Source organism: Aethalodelphis obliquidens, unplaced genomic scaffold, assembly GCF_003676395.1.
Source record: "Aethalodelphis obliquidens isolate GAN/ISIS:26980383/991018 unplaced genomic scaffold, ASM367639v1 scaffold2, whole genome shotgun sequence".
NCBI classification, from domain to species: domain Eukaryota; kingdom Metazoa; phylum Chordata; class Mammalia; order Artiodactyla; family Delphinidae; genus Aethalodelphis; species Aethalodelphis obliquidens.
This window is the reverse complement of record NW_020837946.1, coordinates 62,106,508-62,121,326: the sequence shown is the minus strand read 5'-3', so window position 1 is coordinate 62,121,326 and position 14,819 is coordinate 62,106,508. Positions and strand designations below refer to the sequence as shown.

Below are 14,819 nucleotides of genomic sequence, written 5' to 3'. Positions count from 1 at the left end.
TTCTGGCCACAGACATAACAGTTCCTGTGTCTGAATAGCAGCCCTGTACTTGTCATATATGCCAACACCTCACACACATACGATGCACTCAATGTTAGTTCACTGAAGTCCAACTTTTAGTCTGTTCTGTTTCCTCTTTTTAAATGTCTGGACATGTCCTTTGCTCATTTATCTGTAGGGTCTTGTGTTCTGCTTATCTTTTTCCTGAGTACTTCATATATGGAAGATACAAACATGTTGGCATTAAATTGTGTTAATCTTTTCTAAATCTTACGTTTTATTCTTTCTAGATAATCTGGTCTTAATTTTTATTTTAAAATGTAAGCATATCTAAATTTAATATGTGCCTTATTGTCTCATTAGATTATGTTAGAGTTAATGAAACAAATATATTGATACACACTAGGCTTTTTACAATAAAATGTAAGACTCTTGTTCTCTAAAATTTTTCCTTTGAAAACAAAAGAATCTTTGTGTTCCCCTCATAGCTAAGCAAATTCTTTGTGACCAGTTTTACTGTGCTGAACTGTGAACTTATAGAGATGCTAGAGTTAAAAATGGGAATCGAAGAAGACTATTGAATAGAGAGGTAGAGGAACCTCGTGTTCTTCACACGAGATTCTAGGATAGCCGTGGTAGGCAGAATTCTAAAACGGTCCCTTGAGATTTCCCACACCCTTGTGTACATGCCGAGCATAATACCCAGTACTGTGAATCTGATGTATTTTACTACCATGATTAGGTTATGTTTTATGGCACAATTGACTTTAAAATAGATTGTCCGGTGGACCTGACCTAAACACACGAGCCCTTTAAAAGCAGAGAGTTTTCCTGGCTGGTAGCAGAAAAGGAAGTCAGTGATTCAAAACCCAAGAAAGATTCAACGTGCCATGGTTGGTTTAAAGATGGAAGAAGGCATATAGTAAGGAATGCTGACAGCCTCTGGAGCTGAGAGCAGCCCCTGGCTGACAGCCAGCAAAGAAACAGGGACCACAATCCTACAATTAACTGCAAGGAAGCGAATTCTACCACCAAACATTTGAGTTTGGAAGAGGACTGTGAGCCCCAGATGAGAAACACAGCCCAGGCTGGCACCTTGATTTCAGCCTGGTGAGACTCTGAGCAGAGAACCCACTCACACCATGCCCAGATTTCTGACCTACAGATATTTGTGACAATGTTTTTGTGTTGTTTTAAACTGCTAAATTTGTAGTAATTTGTTACATAGCAATAAAAAACTAACACAAAAGCTAATCTCAAGGAATTGCCTAATTTTCATACACATACCTATTTTGTAATTATGTTTGGCAATTCATACTCTAAAGTAATGAATTGCTTTTTATTCTTCTGACTAGACACTGAACATCGTGATGTATGAAGAGATGCTTATGAAAATGTCTCTGCCTTTGAGAGTTTCGAGGATGACTTAATTTTTTCTGCTAATCCATTTTCTAATTTTTTATAATATGACTGTACTTTTTTAAAAAGAAAAACAAATTTAAAGAAATCAAGACCTCCTGAGAGATAGAGCGCACCCTGCAACCATCTACCAGTGAATGGGCCAGAGCTGAGCTGCTCAGACAGGACTGACCGCATAATTTGAGAGACCCAGAACACAGTGAAAATGAGACACCTCTTGTTCAAAGATTATTAAGAATTTCAAGACAGCAAAGCATTAAACCAAGAGTGGGGCCTTCTGGTTGCACAGGTCACACATGAAGCCAGATCTGTGCCCAGACCTTCTCCAGCAACTTCCAGATAAAAGCTTTATCAACAACTGCTTACAGTCCAAAGGCCCCAGTGCTTCTTCACTGCTTGGGTAACATTTGCAAACTGATTGCTCATAATGTCACCATACACCAAATCCTTTCAGAATTTTCTCCAAGGGTGTTTGTATATATGTATGTGTGTGTGTGTGTCTGTGTATATATGCATATAGGTGTATATGTATATATATGTGCTCTTTGACATAGATGGATTATTCTTATAATTGTTATATTGCTTTTGCCACTTAAAACTATAAGTATTTACCTGTATTAATAAATATTGTTTAAGATTAAAATCTTAAATCTAAATTCACATTTTTTGCAATTTAAATGGAATGAAGAGGTAAAAAATTGATAGAATTGTAAAGAGGAAGGAAGGAAGGGAGGGAGGGAGGGAGAGAGGAAAGATCCCTGTCCTTTAAGGAACTCCTATAGTAAAATAAGAGGACAGTACTGAAGTGTGACATGGTTAGTATATTAGGAAGGGATAAGCATTACTACATACATAATTTAAGTATAAACTCATTTTATCTTAAAATCTTTCAAAATAGGAATATTTCTCCAATTTTTTATATAAGAAAACAAGCTTGGTGAGGTCACAGAACTAAGTAATAAAAGAATTCTTCAAAACTAGGTGATGTTGAGTCAAGAGACCTGAATTCTAGTCCCAGCTCTAACTGCTAAGTTGCTCTGTGACTTTGGTGAATTATTTTTCTTCTCTGGAATTCATTTTATTTTCTGTAAAATGACTAGACTGAGTGAGTTTTATCCCTAACTACCTTCCAGTTCTAAAATTCTGTAATTCTAAAATCATTATGAATTTAAGTGCTTTCTAGGTTTCGCTACAAAGAGCTTTTAAAATCTATCCTCTAAGTAAAGTTAAGTCATCCTATTTTTAAGGCCTTTAGAAGGAGGTTTTCATTTTACCACAAAACCATTTGGGGGTCAGCCTTTTAATTTTTAGCATATTAATAGATCACAAGATTGAACTCTTCATGTTGCTTAGTTTTCTTGTCTTTGAGCTCAATAACTATGATTTCCTTATCTGATCCTCAGAAAGCAGTTTTTATTTTCATAACTCTCCTCTGACCTACTGACGGTCCTCTGTAAGATTGTCCCTGAACTGGATACAGTACTATAGTCAAGGATCAAGACACTGATTATCTATCTCATTTTGCTCATATAAGCATTGTCTTTCTTCTCTCTTCCTTTTTTCCTCAATGTATATTAGAACAGTGCTTCTCTGTGGATCATGTTAAAATGCAAATTGTTTCCAATCGGTCTGGGGTGGGACTTGAGATCCGCTTTTCTAATACACTCAAAGATGAAATACTTCAAATATTTAGATGCCTCTTGATTGCCTAACCTGCTGAATCTAGCACCATTTCCTATAAGGACAATAAAAGCCAGAAAGCAGTCTTGCCTGGCTTATAGGTCAAGTCTGGGTGCCATAGAAATAATCTGAAAGTCAATTCAACCCTAAAACTGAGTCCAACCTGGCCCTCTAAATGAGCAGCCAAAATGTGATGATGTGCAGACTTACTTGCCACAGGATAGCCTAACCCAGCTCCTATGCACTTGATCACCAAAGAGGAATTACTGGACACAGAAATTAACTGCTAGAGCGGGACCTGGTATAGGCTTTCTTGACTTTGGCACTATAGACTTTTAGGCTGGATAATTTCTTGCTGGGGGCTGGGGGAGGAATATGTGTTTCCTGCGCTTTGTAGGATAGCAGGATTCCTGACCTCTACTCACTAGATGCCATTAGCAGTCCTCCTGGCAAGTTGTGACAACCAAAAACATCTCTAGACTTTGCCAATAATCCCTGTTTGAGAACTACTTAATGCCTAAAAGTCCATATGTTTTATTTGTGGATCAAGTGAAGAGATATTGTACGTACAGAATACCACTACTCTTAAAGCCACAGATCCAAAATATTTCCCCCCAGGTAATAATTTCCTTATCACCAAGTCCACAGCCTTGTCACATCATAGCAATCACCATCTGAGTGTTTAATAAATATTGTTGATGCCCAGCTCAATCACTTCCTTCCTGTGTTAGATACATATTAGACTTCTTTCCCTACCCAGGTATTATATGTACTGTGGCACAAATCTATTAGTTTAAACCTGCTTTCGTAGTGCAACTGTAGTCTTTTACAGAACAAGTTATAATTACATCTTTATTCTACTTTTTAAAAAAATGTTATATCTGATATGCCTACATATTCATTTAGTTTTATAGCATTTGAATTTTTTAGCTCCTGGTTAATACTAGCCCTGAAGGAGAGTTAGAGAAGATTTTCATTTATGGTCTCATAAGCAGCTTCCAAGGGACAGCTGATATATCAATAGGGCAACTGAAGGCAGGCACCAGACTGAGAAGAGTAGTTCTGTTTTTTTCTTTTTTAATAGATCTTTATTGGAGTATAATTGCTTCACAATTCTGTGTTAGTTTCTGTTGTACAACAAAGTGAACCAGCTTTACATATATACATATACATATATCCCCATATCCCCTCCCTCTTCGTCTCCCTCCCACCCTCCCTATCCCAGCCCTCTAGGTCATCGCAAAGCACCAAGCTGATCTCCCTGTGCTATGCTGCTGCTTCCCACTAGCTATCTATTTTATATTTGGTAGTGTATATATGTTGATGCTACTCTCACTTCGCCCCAGCTTACCACCCCCCCGGCCCGTGTCCTCAAGTCCATTCTCTATTTCTACGTCTTTATTCCTGCCTTGCCACTAGGTTCATCAGTACCTTTTTTTTTTTTTTAGATCCCATATATATGTGTTAGCATACGGTATTTGTTTTACTCTTTCTGACTGACCTCACTCTGTGTGACAGACTCTAGGTCCATCCACCTCACTACAAATAACTCAATTTTGTTTCTTTTTATGGCTGAGTAATATTCCATTGTATATATGTGCCACATCTTCTTTATCCATTCATCTGTCGATGGACACTTAGGTTGCTTCCATGTCCTGGCTATTGTAAATAGTGCTGCAATGAACATTGTGGTACATGTGTCTTTTTGAATTATGGTTTTCTCAGGGTATATGCCCAGTAGTGGGATTGCTGAGTCATATGGTAGTTCTGTTTTTAGTTTTTTAAGGAAACTCCATACTGTTCTCCATAGTGATTGTATCAATTTACATTCCCACAGTAGTTCTGTTAATAGTGTGATAATGGGACTGGAATTTATAGCCACTTTCTGCCTCTATTATGAGATATGCTTTTTTTTTTTCCAGAAGATTAGAGGGAGAGTCCTTTACTGACCTAATAACCTCACAGTACATCTTTAGATGAGACCAGTTGTAGGGAATATATAAATAATAATTAATTGCCTTAACTCTTTTACCTTATACCCTATCATTTTGTGCTCCCTGATGGGTTTCTTTTTTCAGGTGGACAATGTGATAGTTCTGTTGTAGAGAGATTTTTTGATGTGCTCTATAAGGGCTTATGGAATAATATATTCTGGGCCAAAATCTAAATCTATCTTACTTATGTCATACAAACTGATGTCTGTGTGATGATAGTTCACATGGAAACAAAATATTAACGTAAATGTTTCCTAACAGAAATTCTTAGAAACTCCCATTGTTTATGGAAGATGTTACTTAGTAAAAAATTAGTCTTTTATATTCAAAAATAAATTTTCAGTTGTATGTCTAAACAACTAGTAAAAAAATATTTGCAATTAAACTACCATTTGCCGCATAGGATTTTATAATCAGTGCAAACTGGAAAACTTGCTCCTTCACATTTTTTTCTACCACTTTACAGTCATATTCAGGATTTTGTTACATATCAGAATCTCAACTGTTCTCACAGCTTGGTCCATGCAATATTTTGTTATCCTCAGTTAAATAGGAGAGTATGTTCTTTCAGGGATTTATTAACAATTTAGCCCTTTTCAGGTTTAAATCCAGAAAAAATATCCTATTGCACAATTTGGGGGGATAAAAATACTAGACTAAGCAAATATTTTGAGGGTCTACTATGTGCAAGAAGACAAACAAAACAAAAACTTGTGGAAGTATGAGTGTAGGGCTATGTCTTACAAACAATGATGTCCTTCAAAGCATTTACAAATGCTTTTAAAGAGGTGGGACATATACATATGTAATTCATAATTCCCAAGTAAGATTCATAAAGCATATTAGTGATCAGCATAAACAAAAAGTACTTAAGTCAAGGAAGGACTAGATGACCATATAGTATTGTACTGTGAACTCAGTCAATTGATTAATTGTCATATAAGAGAAGCTTTATGAAAGAGGTAGATTGTGATCTATACCTTAAGGGATGGACAGGACTTGGAAAAATGGAAAGGACTTGATAGAGCTTCCCAGATGAAGGGAATAATGTGAGCCACGATGGGGGTGAGCACAGCGTATTCTCGAGATAGTGATGATGTGGCTGGCCTGATGAAGTTAAGGGTTTAAACTGGGGAGTAGTGGAATCAAGCTTTGTAAGTAGGATTTGGCCAATTTATGGACGGGTTTGAAAGCTAATCAATGGAATTTGAATTTCTTCCAGGTACCTCTTAGGAGCAAGTAAAGGGAAGTGATGTCAAGAAAATGCTGTTTGGGGAGGATGAAAGGTATTGTACAGCTTGGGAGGAACGGGGAGAGACTGACACAGAGAAATCTTGCAGTAAGCCAAGTGAGAAATGATAAAGACCCAATAAGCGTGCTGTCAGAGAGAACGAAAAGGAAGGGATAGATAAACCGGATGCTTTGAATTTGAAAATGAAAAAAAGCACAAAACTTTTAGATCATGTGGTACAGGAGGGCAGTGTCTGCAGATTAAGTCATTTATATAATGTCTTAGAGAACTATGAGCCCTGAGCAAGTTTTTAAAGAAAATTCTGAAAGTCTTACTTTTTTAAAAAAAACACTTATTTATTTATTTTTGGCTGCGTTGCGTCTTCGTTGCTGCACGCAGGTTTTCTCCAGTTGCAGTGAGCGGGGGCTACTCTTCGTGGCAGTGCACAGGCTTCTCATTGCAGTGGAGCACGGGCTCTAGGCGTGTGGGCTCAGTAGTTGTGGCTCACAGGCTCTAGAGCACAGGCTCAGTAGTTGTGGTGCACGGGCTTAGTTGTTCCGTGGTATGTGGGTTCTTCCCAGACCAGGGATCGAACCCGTGTCCCCTGCATTGGCAGGCGGATTCTTAACCACTGCACCACCAGGGAAGCTCCTGAAAGTCTTACTTTTAATCTACTCATAGTTTCACTGGTATAAAAAAATATTTATTGAGTACCTGTTATGTGGCAGATGCTGTTCTAGGAATACCAGAATGAACTGGGGATATACCATGATCAAAACACAAAATCAGGGCTTCCCTGTCCAGAGCCTGTGCTCCGCAGCGGGAGAGGCCACGACAGTGAGAGGCCCACATACCGCAAAAAAAAAAAAAAAAAAAAAAAAAATCAGTAGGAACAATTGTGATTGTCCTGTGACCTTTAAATTTTTTGTCAGAACATTAAAAACTGTCTTACTGCCAGTTATAAATGTATAGGAAAATGAAAAACCGTAAGACCAATATTTACTTAGTACACTGCAATTAGAAACATTGGAAATGAAAGTATTTTATTTTTCTGTAAAAAACTTAAGAGTAAACAGTTTTCACCGTCTTCTTTTTGTCCTGTAACTTACAATACAGAGTGATCATCTTTCTATGACTTAGTGAATTGTCATACTTCTAAGTTTGGATCAGCTTCCAACATTTTATCCTTTGCATTTTTAAAAAAATAAATTTATTTATTTATTTTTGGCTGCGTTGGGTCTTCACTGCTGCGTGTGGGCTTTCTCTAGTTGCGGTGAACGGAGGCTACTCTTCGTTGCAGTGCAAGGGCTTCATTGTGGTGGCTCCTCTCATTGCGGAGCACAGGCTTTAGGCGCGCGGGCTTCAGTAGTTGTGGATCGCGGGCTCTGGAGTGCAGGCTCAGTAGTTGTGGTGCATGGGCTTAGTTGCTCCACGGCATGTGAGATCTTCCCAGACCAGGGCTCAGACCTGTGTCCCCTGCATTGGCAGGCAGATTCTTAACCGCTGCGCCACCAGGAAAGTCCTCCAAGAGTTCTTTTAAAATGAAATTTTTTTGCCAGTATTACTTCTTCTAGGACATCATTATCCGCTTTGTCAACAACCACTGTCCTCTTTAAGTCACAAAGTTCACCTGCACCAAAGTCAGCTGGCTGCAGATCTAAAGTCTCTTCACTGGTGGCACTGTCAACATTCCCATGCTCATCTACTTCTTCTAGAACTTCATTCTGTTCAACTCAAATTCCACTTTTGGCATTATCACTTTTAATTCTTTGCTACATTTTCATTTTTGTTGGCCAATGCCCTCTCTCTGTCATCTATTTTTGTAAAATACTATGTAGATTTATCACTGGAAGACAGGAGGTAAGACAACCACAAGCTTTGTTGTCTGAATGTGAACTGAATAACAGATGCACAGTGACCAATCACCAAGGACTTTGAAAGAAGAGACATGATGGGTCACTGACCTTGATGCTCATCTGTTATTTATGTAGTGATTTGTGGACTGAAGAGCTAGAGGGCGAAATTTCTATTTTATGCAATTATTCACAGTTAATTTACCATAGTAATTGAAATCTGAACTCTGTTTGAAGGATTGGTGTTATTTAACAAAATGGTGGTAACTGAAATTCATGCATATTGGAAACATTCAAAGAAAAGATTGTCCATGTATTTTTATACTTGAAAATCTTTTATTAGTCACCTCTTAAGCTTCTCTGCAACAAAAATGTACACAAATTAGAATTTTAACTGTTTTATGTCCTTGATTCTTAAGTAGTAAAAAAATTCTGAGCTGATTAACATTACAATTATTACTATAATTGACATAACATAAATATGTTTAAATCAAAAGTAAAAATTTATCAAAAATTATTTCAGTCTGATGAATTGGGCTATTTTCCTTTCATTGAGACCATATATCTTTGGCTGAGTATTGTTTTCTGCTGGCATGAGACAGAGTTTAGGATCAGTAATATTCCTGTTTTTCATTTCTATAGATATAATCCCTGAGAAAATGTGTTCACATAGACAACTAGATGGGAATGAGAGGAATTTTATTATAGCATTGCCACTCATTTTGTGGATTCTTTCCCAGTTATTTGTCAAAAATGCTCTTTAACTTTTGTTGAAAACAAGGAATTGGAAACATTCTGACTTGTGAAATCACTTGTTACCCAGTCATCAGAATGTTTTCTTTATTTTCCCAGAAGCATACCAAAAAGGCTTTGCCAAGACATAGCAACTCCACATATATCTACCTGTGCTGGTTGTATACTGTACAACTCCTGAGACAGTGTTCACATGGCACTCTACTTGAATGGAATGAGCTGGAATTATGCAGTGCACAACTTAACACAGCTGTATGTGGTGGCCTTATAAATTATACCTATTTTTTTTTTTACTTAACACCAACTTGTTCTATCCAGTACGTTAAATGAAGTACACAAAATTTTCTGTATATACTGGCACATTTACATATATTGATCATGATTATCACAATTAGCGTACCGAACATTTAATGACATAGCAATACTTAGTGGAAAGATGTATTAATAAGGTAAAAACAACAAATAAAATAGTTATTTTTAGAAACCAAGTCTTTTGAAAAGCCCAGTATGATGTCAAAAGGACTCCAACTCCATGCCAAGCTCAGTATCTGCCAAGAGTCTTTATGTTTCATCTCCACGGTGGCTCTTTATTTCCCTAAGACTTGGATTCGCAGATGGCACACTTGTTTTCTTGAACAGTGTCATTAATTTATTTAACTTATGAATGCTAATTACATGTTTCTGAGTGCATCAAATCTATTAGCATTTGCAGTGGTCTTTTTGATAAAGCATGTGGTAAAGAGGAACTGCTCCTGCCCATACCCTTCAGGACCTTCTCTTCTCTTGGCAGGTTGAAGCAGTCTAATACATACTGATATGCACTTTTTGGGGTCTTTTTTTTGAGATATAATTGACGTATAGCCCATATACACTTTTAAGCAATAATTCACAACCAGGGAACATCAGGCAATGGAAGCAAAAGTATGAATTGGGTTCTGCAGCAATCTGAAATAACAGAACAAATGACAATATAGTGAATTCCGTTATTCGAGAATCATTTATTACATGCTGTTATGATTCTAGAAGCCCCTCCTCTGAGTTAGGTAGAGCCTATATTTACTATACATCAAACTTGGCACCATAGCCACAAACAGCCATTGCCACACTTCAATGACAACCATGGAAAGAATGCCCCATCTTCAATCAATCGCAATTGTGTCCTTGAATGACAACACCAACAATAACATCACTATCCATGAAGGACAAAGTGTCTGTAATTACAGTTAACTACAAAGTTCATGATTTTTGAAGAAATGTTAATAAGATATTAATTTCCAAATTGAGGTTGTAATGGAGAATTAAGTGTAAATATCCTTTCATTATAATAGTTAACATTTATATACCACATCCTAAGTGCTTTCACTGTCATAATTTTATCTTTCCAATATCCTTATGTTAGTTGAGAAAGTACTGATATTTTCTGTTTTACAAGAAGTCAGAAAACTCAGGATCAGAGAAGTTTAGTTAAGCTACATGATTAGATAAGTGGCAGAGAAGAATCTTAACCCTGAAACAAAATCTCATATACTTTTCTTCTCTACTAAACTGTTTACCAGTTGTTGAGATAGTAAACCTTTCATTTTTCTTCCATTTTGGGTCCAACATACGTTCTTCTTCTTCTTTTTTTTTTAAAAAAAAAAAAATGTATTTATTTAGCCTGCACCGGGTCTTAGTTGTGGCACTTCAGGATCTTTGTTGTGGCATGCATGCAGGATCTAGTTTCCCAACCAGGCATCGAACCCCACCCCCCTGCATTGGGAGCGCGGCATCTTACCCACTGGACCACCAAGGAAGTCCCCAACAGTATGTTCTTCTAATTGTGCGAAAGGATCACCTGATGCCCTTGACTAGAATGCAGATTCTAGTATCCCACATAATTCAGTTGAGGTGGTCTGACATGTGGCATTAAAATAAAATCACCCAAATGAGAACGGAGGCCATTTATTCAGATCTTGCTATAGCAAGAGAGTCAGGACCATCATTTGCCTTTGATAGAAGCTCAAAGGCAGATAGGGGAGCGGGAAAGCTTTATAGAAGTGGAAAAAAGGGGAAGGTCTCAGGTATACGTTGGAGGTTGTTGGCCTGGGAAAGCTGGAGTCCAGCTACTAGAATCAGAGTATTTTATGTGATTGGTATGGGGAGCATATTTGGCTTTCTCTGACTGGTCCCAAGTTGAAAGTAGGGGTAAAAATAGGGAAGTTGGCAGTCATTGACCACCTCCTTACTGTTCTGGTGCAATTGCTGCAGAAGTTGTGGTTTGGCTTCCTGGACTTCTTATGTGGTTCAGAGTTCTTTTGTCATATACAGTCTGGCCATTGTCTGTTTGTATATTGTCTCTCAGACCATATTCTGAGAAACACACTGGGCCTCTGGTGTTCCTTTCATCCTGGTCTCCTTCCTCCCTTAAGCTGGCTAGACTATAAACTCCGCGCGAGCTATGGACCATCTTTCACCACGCTATTACCAGTGCCTAGGCACTCAGTAAAATCTTGCATATGAATGAATGGTAAATGAAAATATTTGATATTGCCTTTTGTAGGAACAAGAACATGAACTTTGTGGTGTAGCATATGTACGTCTTGGACTGGCTGCCACCAGGAAGAAAGGCTGGAGGCTGCTCCTTCCAGCTACTCTGTTCTAAATACTGTAACCTGAATCCCTGGCCCTGGCTGCTCTCAGTTTTTCTGAAAGCTCCAAGTTAACCCACAGTGTACACATCAGGCCCAGGGGCTTCCCCAGCACTCCTCCAGAGTGCTCTGCTGGGGGCAGGATGGAGTTCGTGGGAAAGCGGCAACTACTTCTAGCATTTTGAAGGCAACCTGAACCCCAGACCTTTAAGTTTGCTGCATTCTCTCCAACCCCGACCCCCAATTCCACTCCACCATTAGGGCCTGGGCTGGGGAGAGCTACTGAAAGAGGGAAAAGGGGGCCCCCCAGCCCCCATATATGGTCCTAATTCAGGACTTAGAGCGTTTGTCTAGAGAGAAAACGCTCGGCAGTGTCTGTGTGTGGGGTGGGGATGGGGGACAGGTCCCGGGAGAAGTGCAGAAGCTAGCAGCGCGGGCGGTCTCCTCCGGGAAGCCGTCCCACCTGCTGCCTGGGAGCCCGCCGGGGAGGGGCCGCAGCCACGCACCCGCGCGCCCAGCCGGCCCTGCCCGCAGCGCGGCCCCGCCAGCCGGGAGTTCCCGCGAGCTGCCCCGCGCCCCAGGCGCGTGGGGGGCCGTTCGGTTGGAGGCGGGGAGCAGCCGGGGCACCAAAATAGGAGCCGCTTGTGGGCTGGAGCTGCACTAGCAGGCAGCCTCCGCCGCGCCTCTTCCAAAGATGGTCAGAGGGTCCGGAGGCGCCCCCGCCCCCGCTCGCCGCTAGCCCGCGGGCCCGCAGCGCGACCCGGAGCCGCCGCGGGAGGTGAGTGCGGGGCAAGGCCAGCCGGCGGGGAGCTAGCGGGGCCGGGCGCGGGGGAGCGAGGCCAGCCCGCGGCAGAGGCGCGGAGACAATGGCCGCGCGGGCGGCGGGCCGGGCCGAGCACGGGGCCGTCAGCGGCGCCCTCCCCACACCTGTGCGGCGTCCCGAGGTGGAGGGACGCGGGCGCCCGACCCGGCGGCAGCGCGCGGCGCCCTCGAGGCGAGTCCCCATGCCAGGCCCCCGGGCGGGGCGGTCTCCGGGCGGAAACGCTGGCCGGGGGCCGGGCGCGCGGCGCGCGGAAAGCCCTGCGGCAGCCGTGGAGGGGGCACGCGGATGGAGGGGCCGCCGTCCGGCCGTTTTCCTTTCCGTTCTTCCTTGAGCAGAAAGGCACAGGATTTCCCTTTTCCGAGATTTCTTCTATCCAGTTATATTTCGATCATCCCTTTTCCTGGCATCTCGATTCGACTTGTAAGGGAGACGGAACTCGGGGAAAAGGTTGAGTTGGGGCCGAGCCGAGACGGCCAAGGTCCAGCCTCGAGTGGGGTGACCTCTTGGACACTTGGTTTGCCAAGTGGGGGCTCTCTGTAGGACCGGCAGCTCGGGGCAGATTTTGGAGACTGGGTGAATGGGGTAGCAAATCAATATTTCTTCTCGAAAGGACCCCTGAGCAATCCGGGGGCCTCATATCAGACTCCGAGCTACCCTGCATTGAAATTGACCATCATATAAATTATGAAATAGTGTGTCCACATCTTGCATTTGTGACAGAGTGTTGAACTTAGTCTAGTTTTGTATATTCGATGCTAATCAATCATTATAATGACAGGAATATTTAGCATTGATTATGAGGTAATGCGCACAATTGAAAACACGTTTATTGTTTCATATTTATTGCAGCCATGGCTCTAAAAGGACAAGAAGATTATATTTACCTTTTCAAGGATTCGACACATCCAGTGGATTTTCTGGATGCATTCAAAACATTTTACTTGGATGGATTATTTACTGATATTACCCTTCAGTGTCCTTCAGGCATAATCTTCCATTGTCACCGAGCTGTTTTAGCTGCTTGCAGCAATTATTTTAAAGCAATGTTCACAGCTGACATGAAAGAAAAATTTAAAAATAAAATTAAAATCTCTGGCATCCAACATGATATCTTGGAAGGCCTTGTAAATTATGCGTACACGTCCCAAATTGAGATAACTAAAAGAAATGTTCAAAGCCTGCTTGAAGCAGCAGATCTGCTACAATTCCTTTCAGTAAAGAAAGCATGTGAGCAGTTTTTGGTAAGGCACTTGGATATTGATAATTGTATTGGAATGCACTCCTTTGCAGAATTTCACGTGTGTCCAGAACTAGAGAAGGAATCTCGAAGAATTCTATGCTCAAGGTTTAAGGAAGTATGGCAACAAGAAGAATTTCTGGAAATAAGCCTTGAAAAGTTTCTCTTTATCTTGTCCAGAAAGAATCTCAGTGTTTGGAAAGAAGAAGCTGTCATAGAGCCAGTTATCAAGTGGACTGCTCATGATGTAGAAAATCGAATTGAGTGCCTGTATAATCTACTAAGCTATATCAACATAGATATAGATCCAGTGTATTTAAAAACAGCTTTGGGCCTTCAAAGAAGCTGCCTGTTAACCGAAAATAAGATCCGATCTCTCATATACAATGCTTTGAATCCCATGCATAAAGAGATTTCTCAGAGGTCCACAGCCACAATGTATATCATTGGAGGCTATTACTGGCATCCTTTATCAGAGGTGCACGTATGGGATCCTTTGACAAATGTTTGGATCCAGGGAGCAGAAATACCAGATTACACTAGGGAGAGCTATGGTGTTACATGTTTGGGACCCAATATTTATGTAACTGGAGGTTACAGAACGGATAACATAGAAGCTCTTGACACAGTGTGGATCTATAACAGTGAAAGTGATGAATGGACAGAAGGTTTGCCAATGCTCAATGCCAGGTATTACCACTGTGCAGTCACCTTGGGTGGCTGTGTCTATGCTTTAGGTGGTTACAGAAAAGGGGCTCCAGCAGAAGAGGCCGAGTTCTATGATCCATTAAAGGAGAAATGGATTCCTATTGCAAACATGATTAAAGGTAAGTGCAGATTGTGTTTATTCTGTAATTTTTAGGTGTTTGAGGTTAGGCCAAGGATCTCTCAGTTCTCTCACAGATAACGTTAAAAAGAATTTATCACTTTGGAGTGCTACCTAGGAACTATAGTGGCTTATACAAATAATGTTACACAGAATGTTCCAAGTGAAAATATAGTATAGCAGTCCCCAACTTGACTGAGAGTTATGTGATCAGAGTATGCTACCCAGGCTAGAAAAGAAATATTATTTATATAAGAAAACAGTATAATTCATTCTTCTTATTCTACAGCCTGTTTTGAATCTACATCTTGCTTTGAGTCTTAAGAATTTATATTTAAATCAAAGGCTAAATGAAAAGAGAAAGCTGGATAGTTTT

General features: G+C 40.5%; 1 protein-coding gene across 10 annotated transcripts in view; it reads left to right on the top strand.

The window, feature by feature from the left end:
• The window catches only part of KLHL23 (kelch like family member 23), a 40,301-nt gene that overhangs the window by 11,408 nt on the left and 14,074 nt on the right, over positions 1 to 14,819 (top strand). For 5 of the 10 annotated variants that reach the window (XM_027128771.1, XM_027128782.1, XM_027128750.1 and 2 more), the window contains 2 exons: positions 6,316 to 6,379; positions 13,230 to 14,444. In XM_027128771.1, the coding sequence (XP_026984572.1) occupies positions 6,346 to 6,379; positions 13,230 to 14,444 (1,249 nt within the window). In that variant the 5' untranslated portion in view covers positions 6,316 to 6,345. Of the gene's footprint in view, positions 1 to 1,355; positions 1,820 to 6,315; positions 6,380 to 10,670; positions 12,336 to 13,229; positions 14,445 to 14,819 lie in introns of those variants that run through there. The other 5 variants (XM_027128760.1, XM_027128732.1, XM_027128724.1 and 2 more) reach the window with 2 other exon arrangements.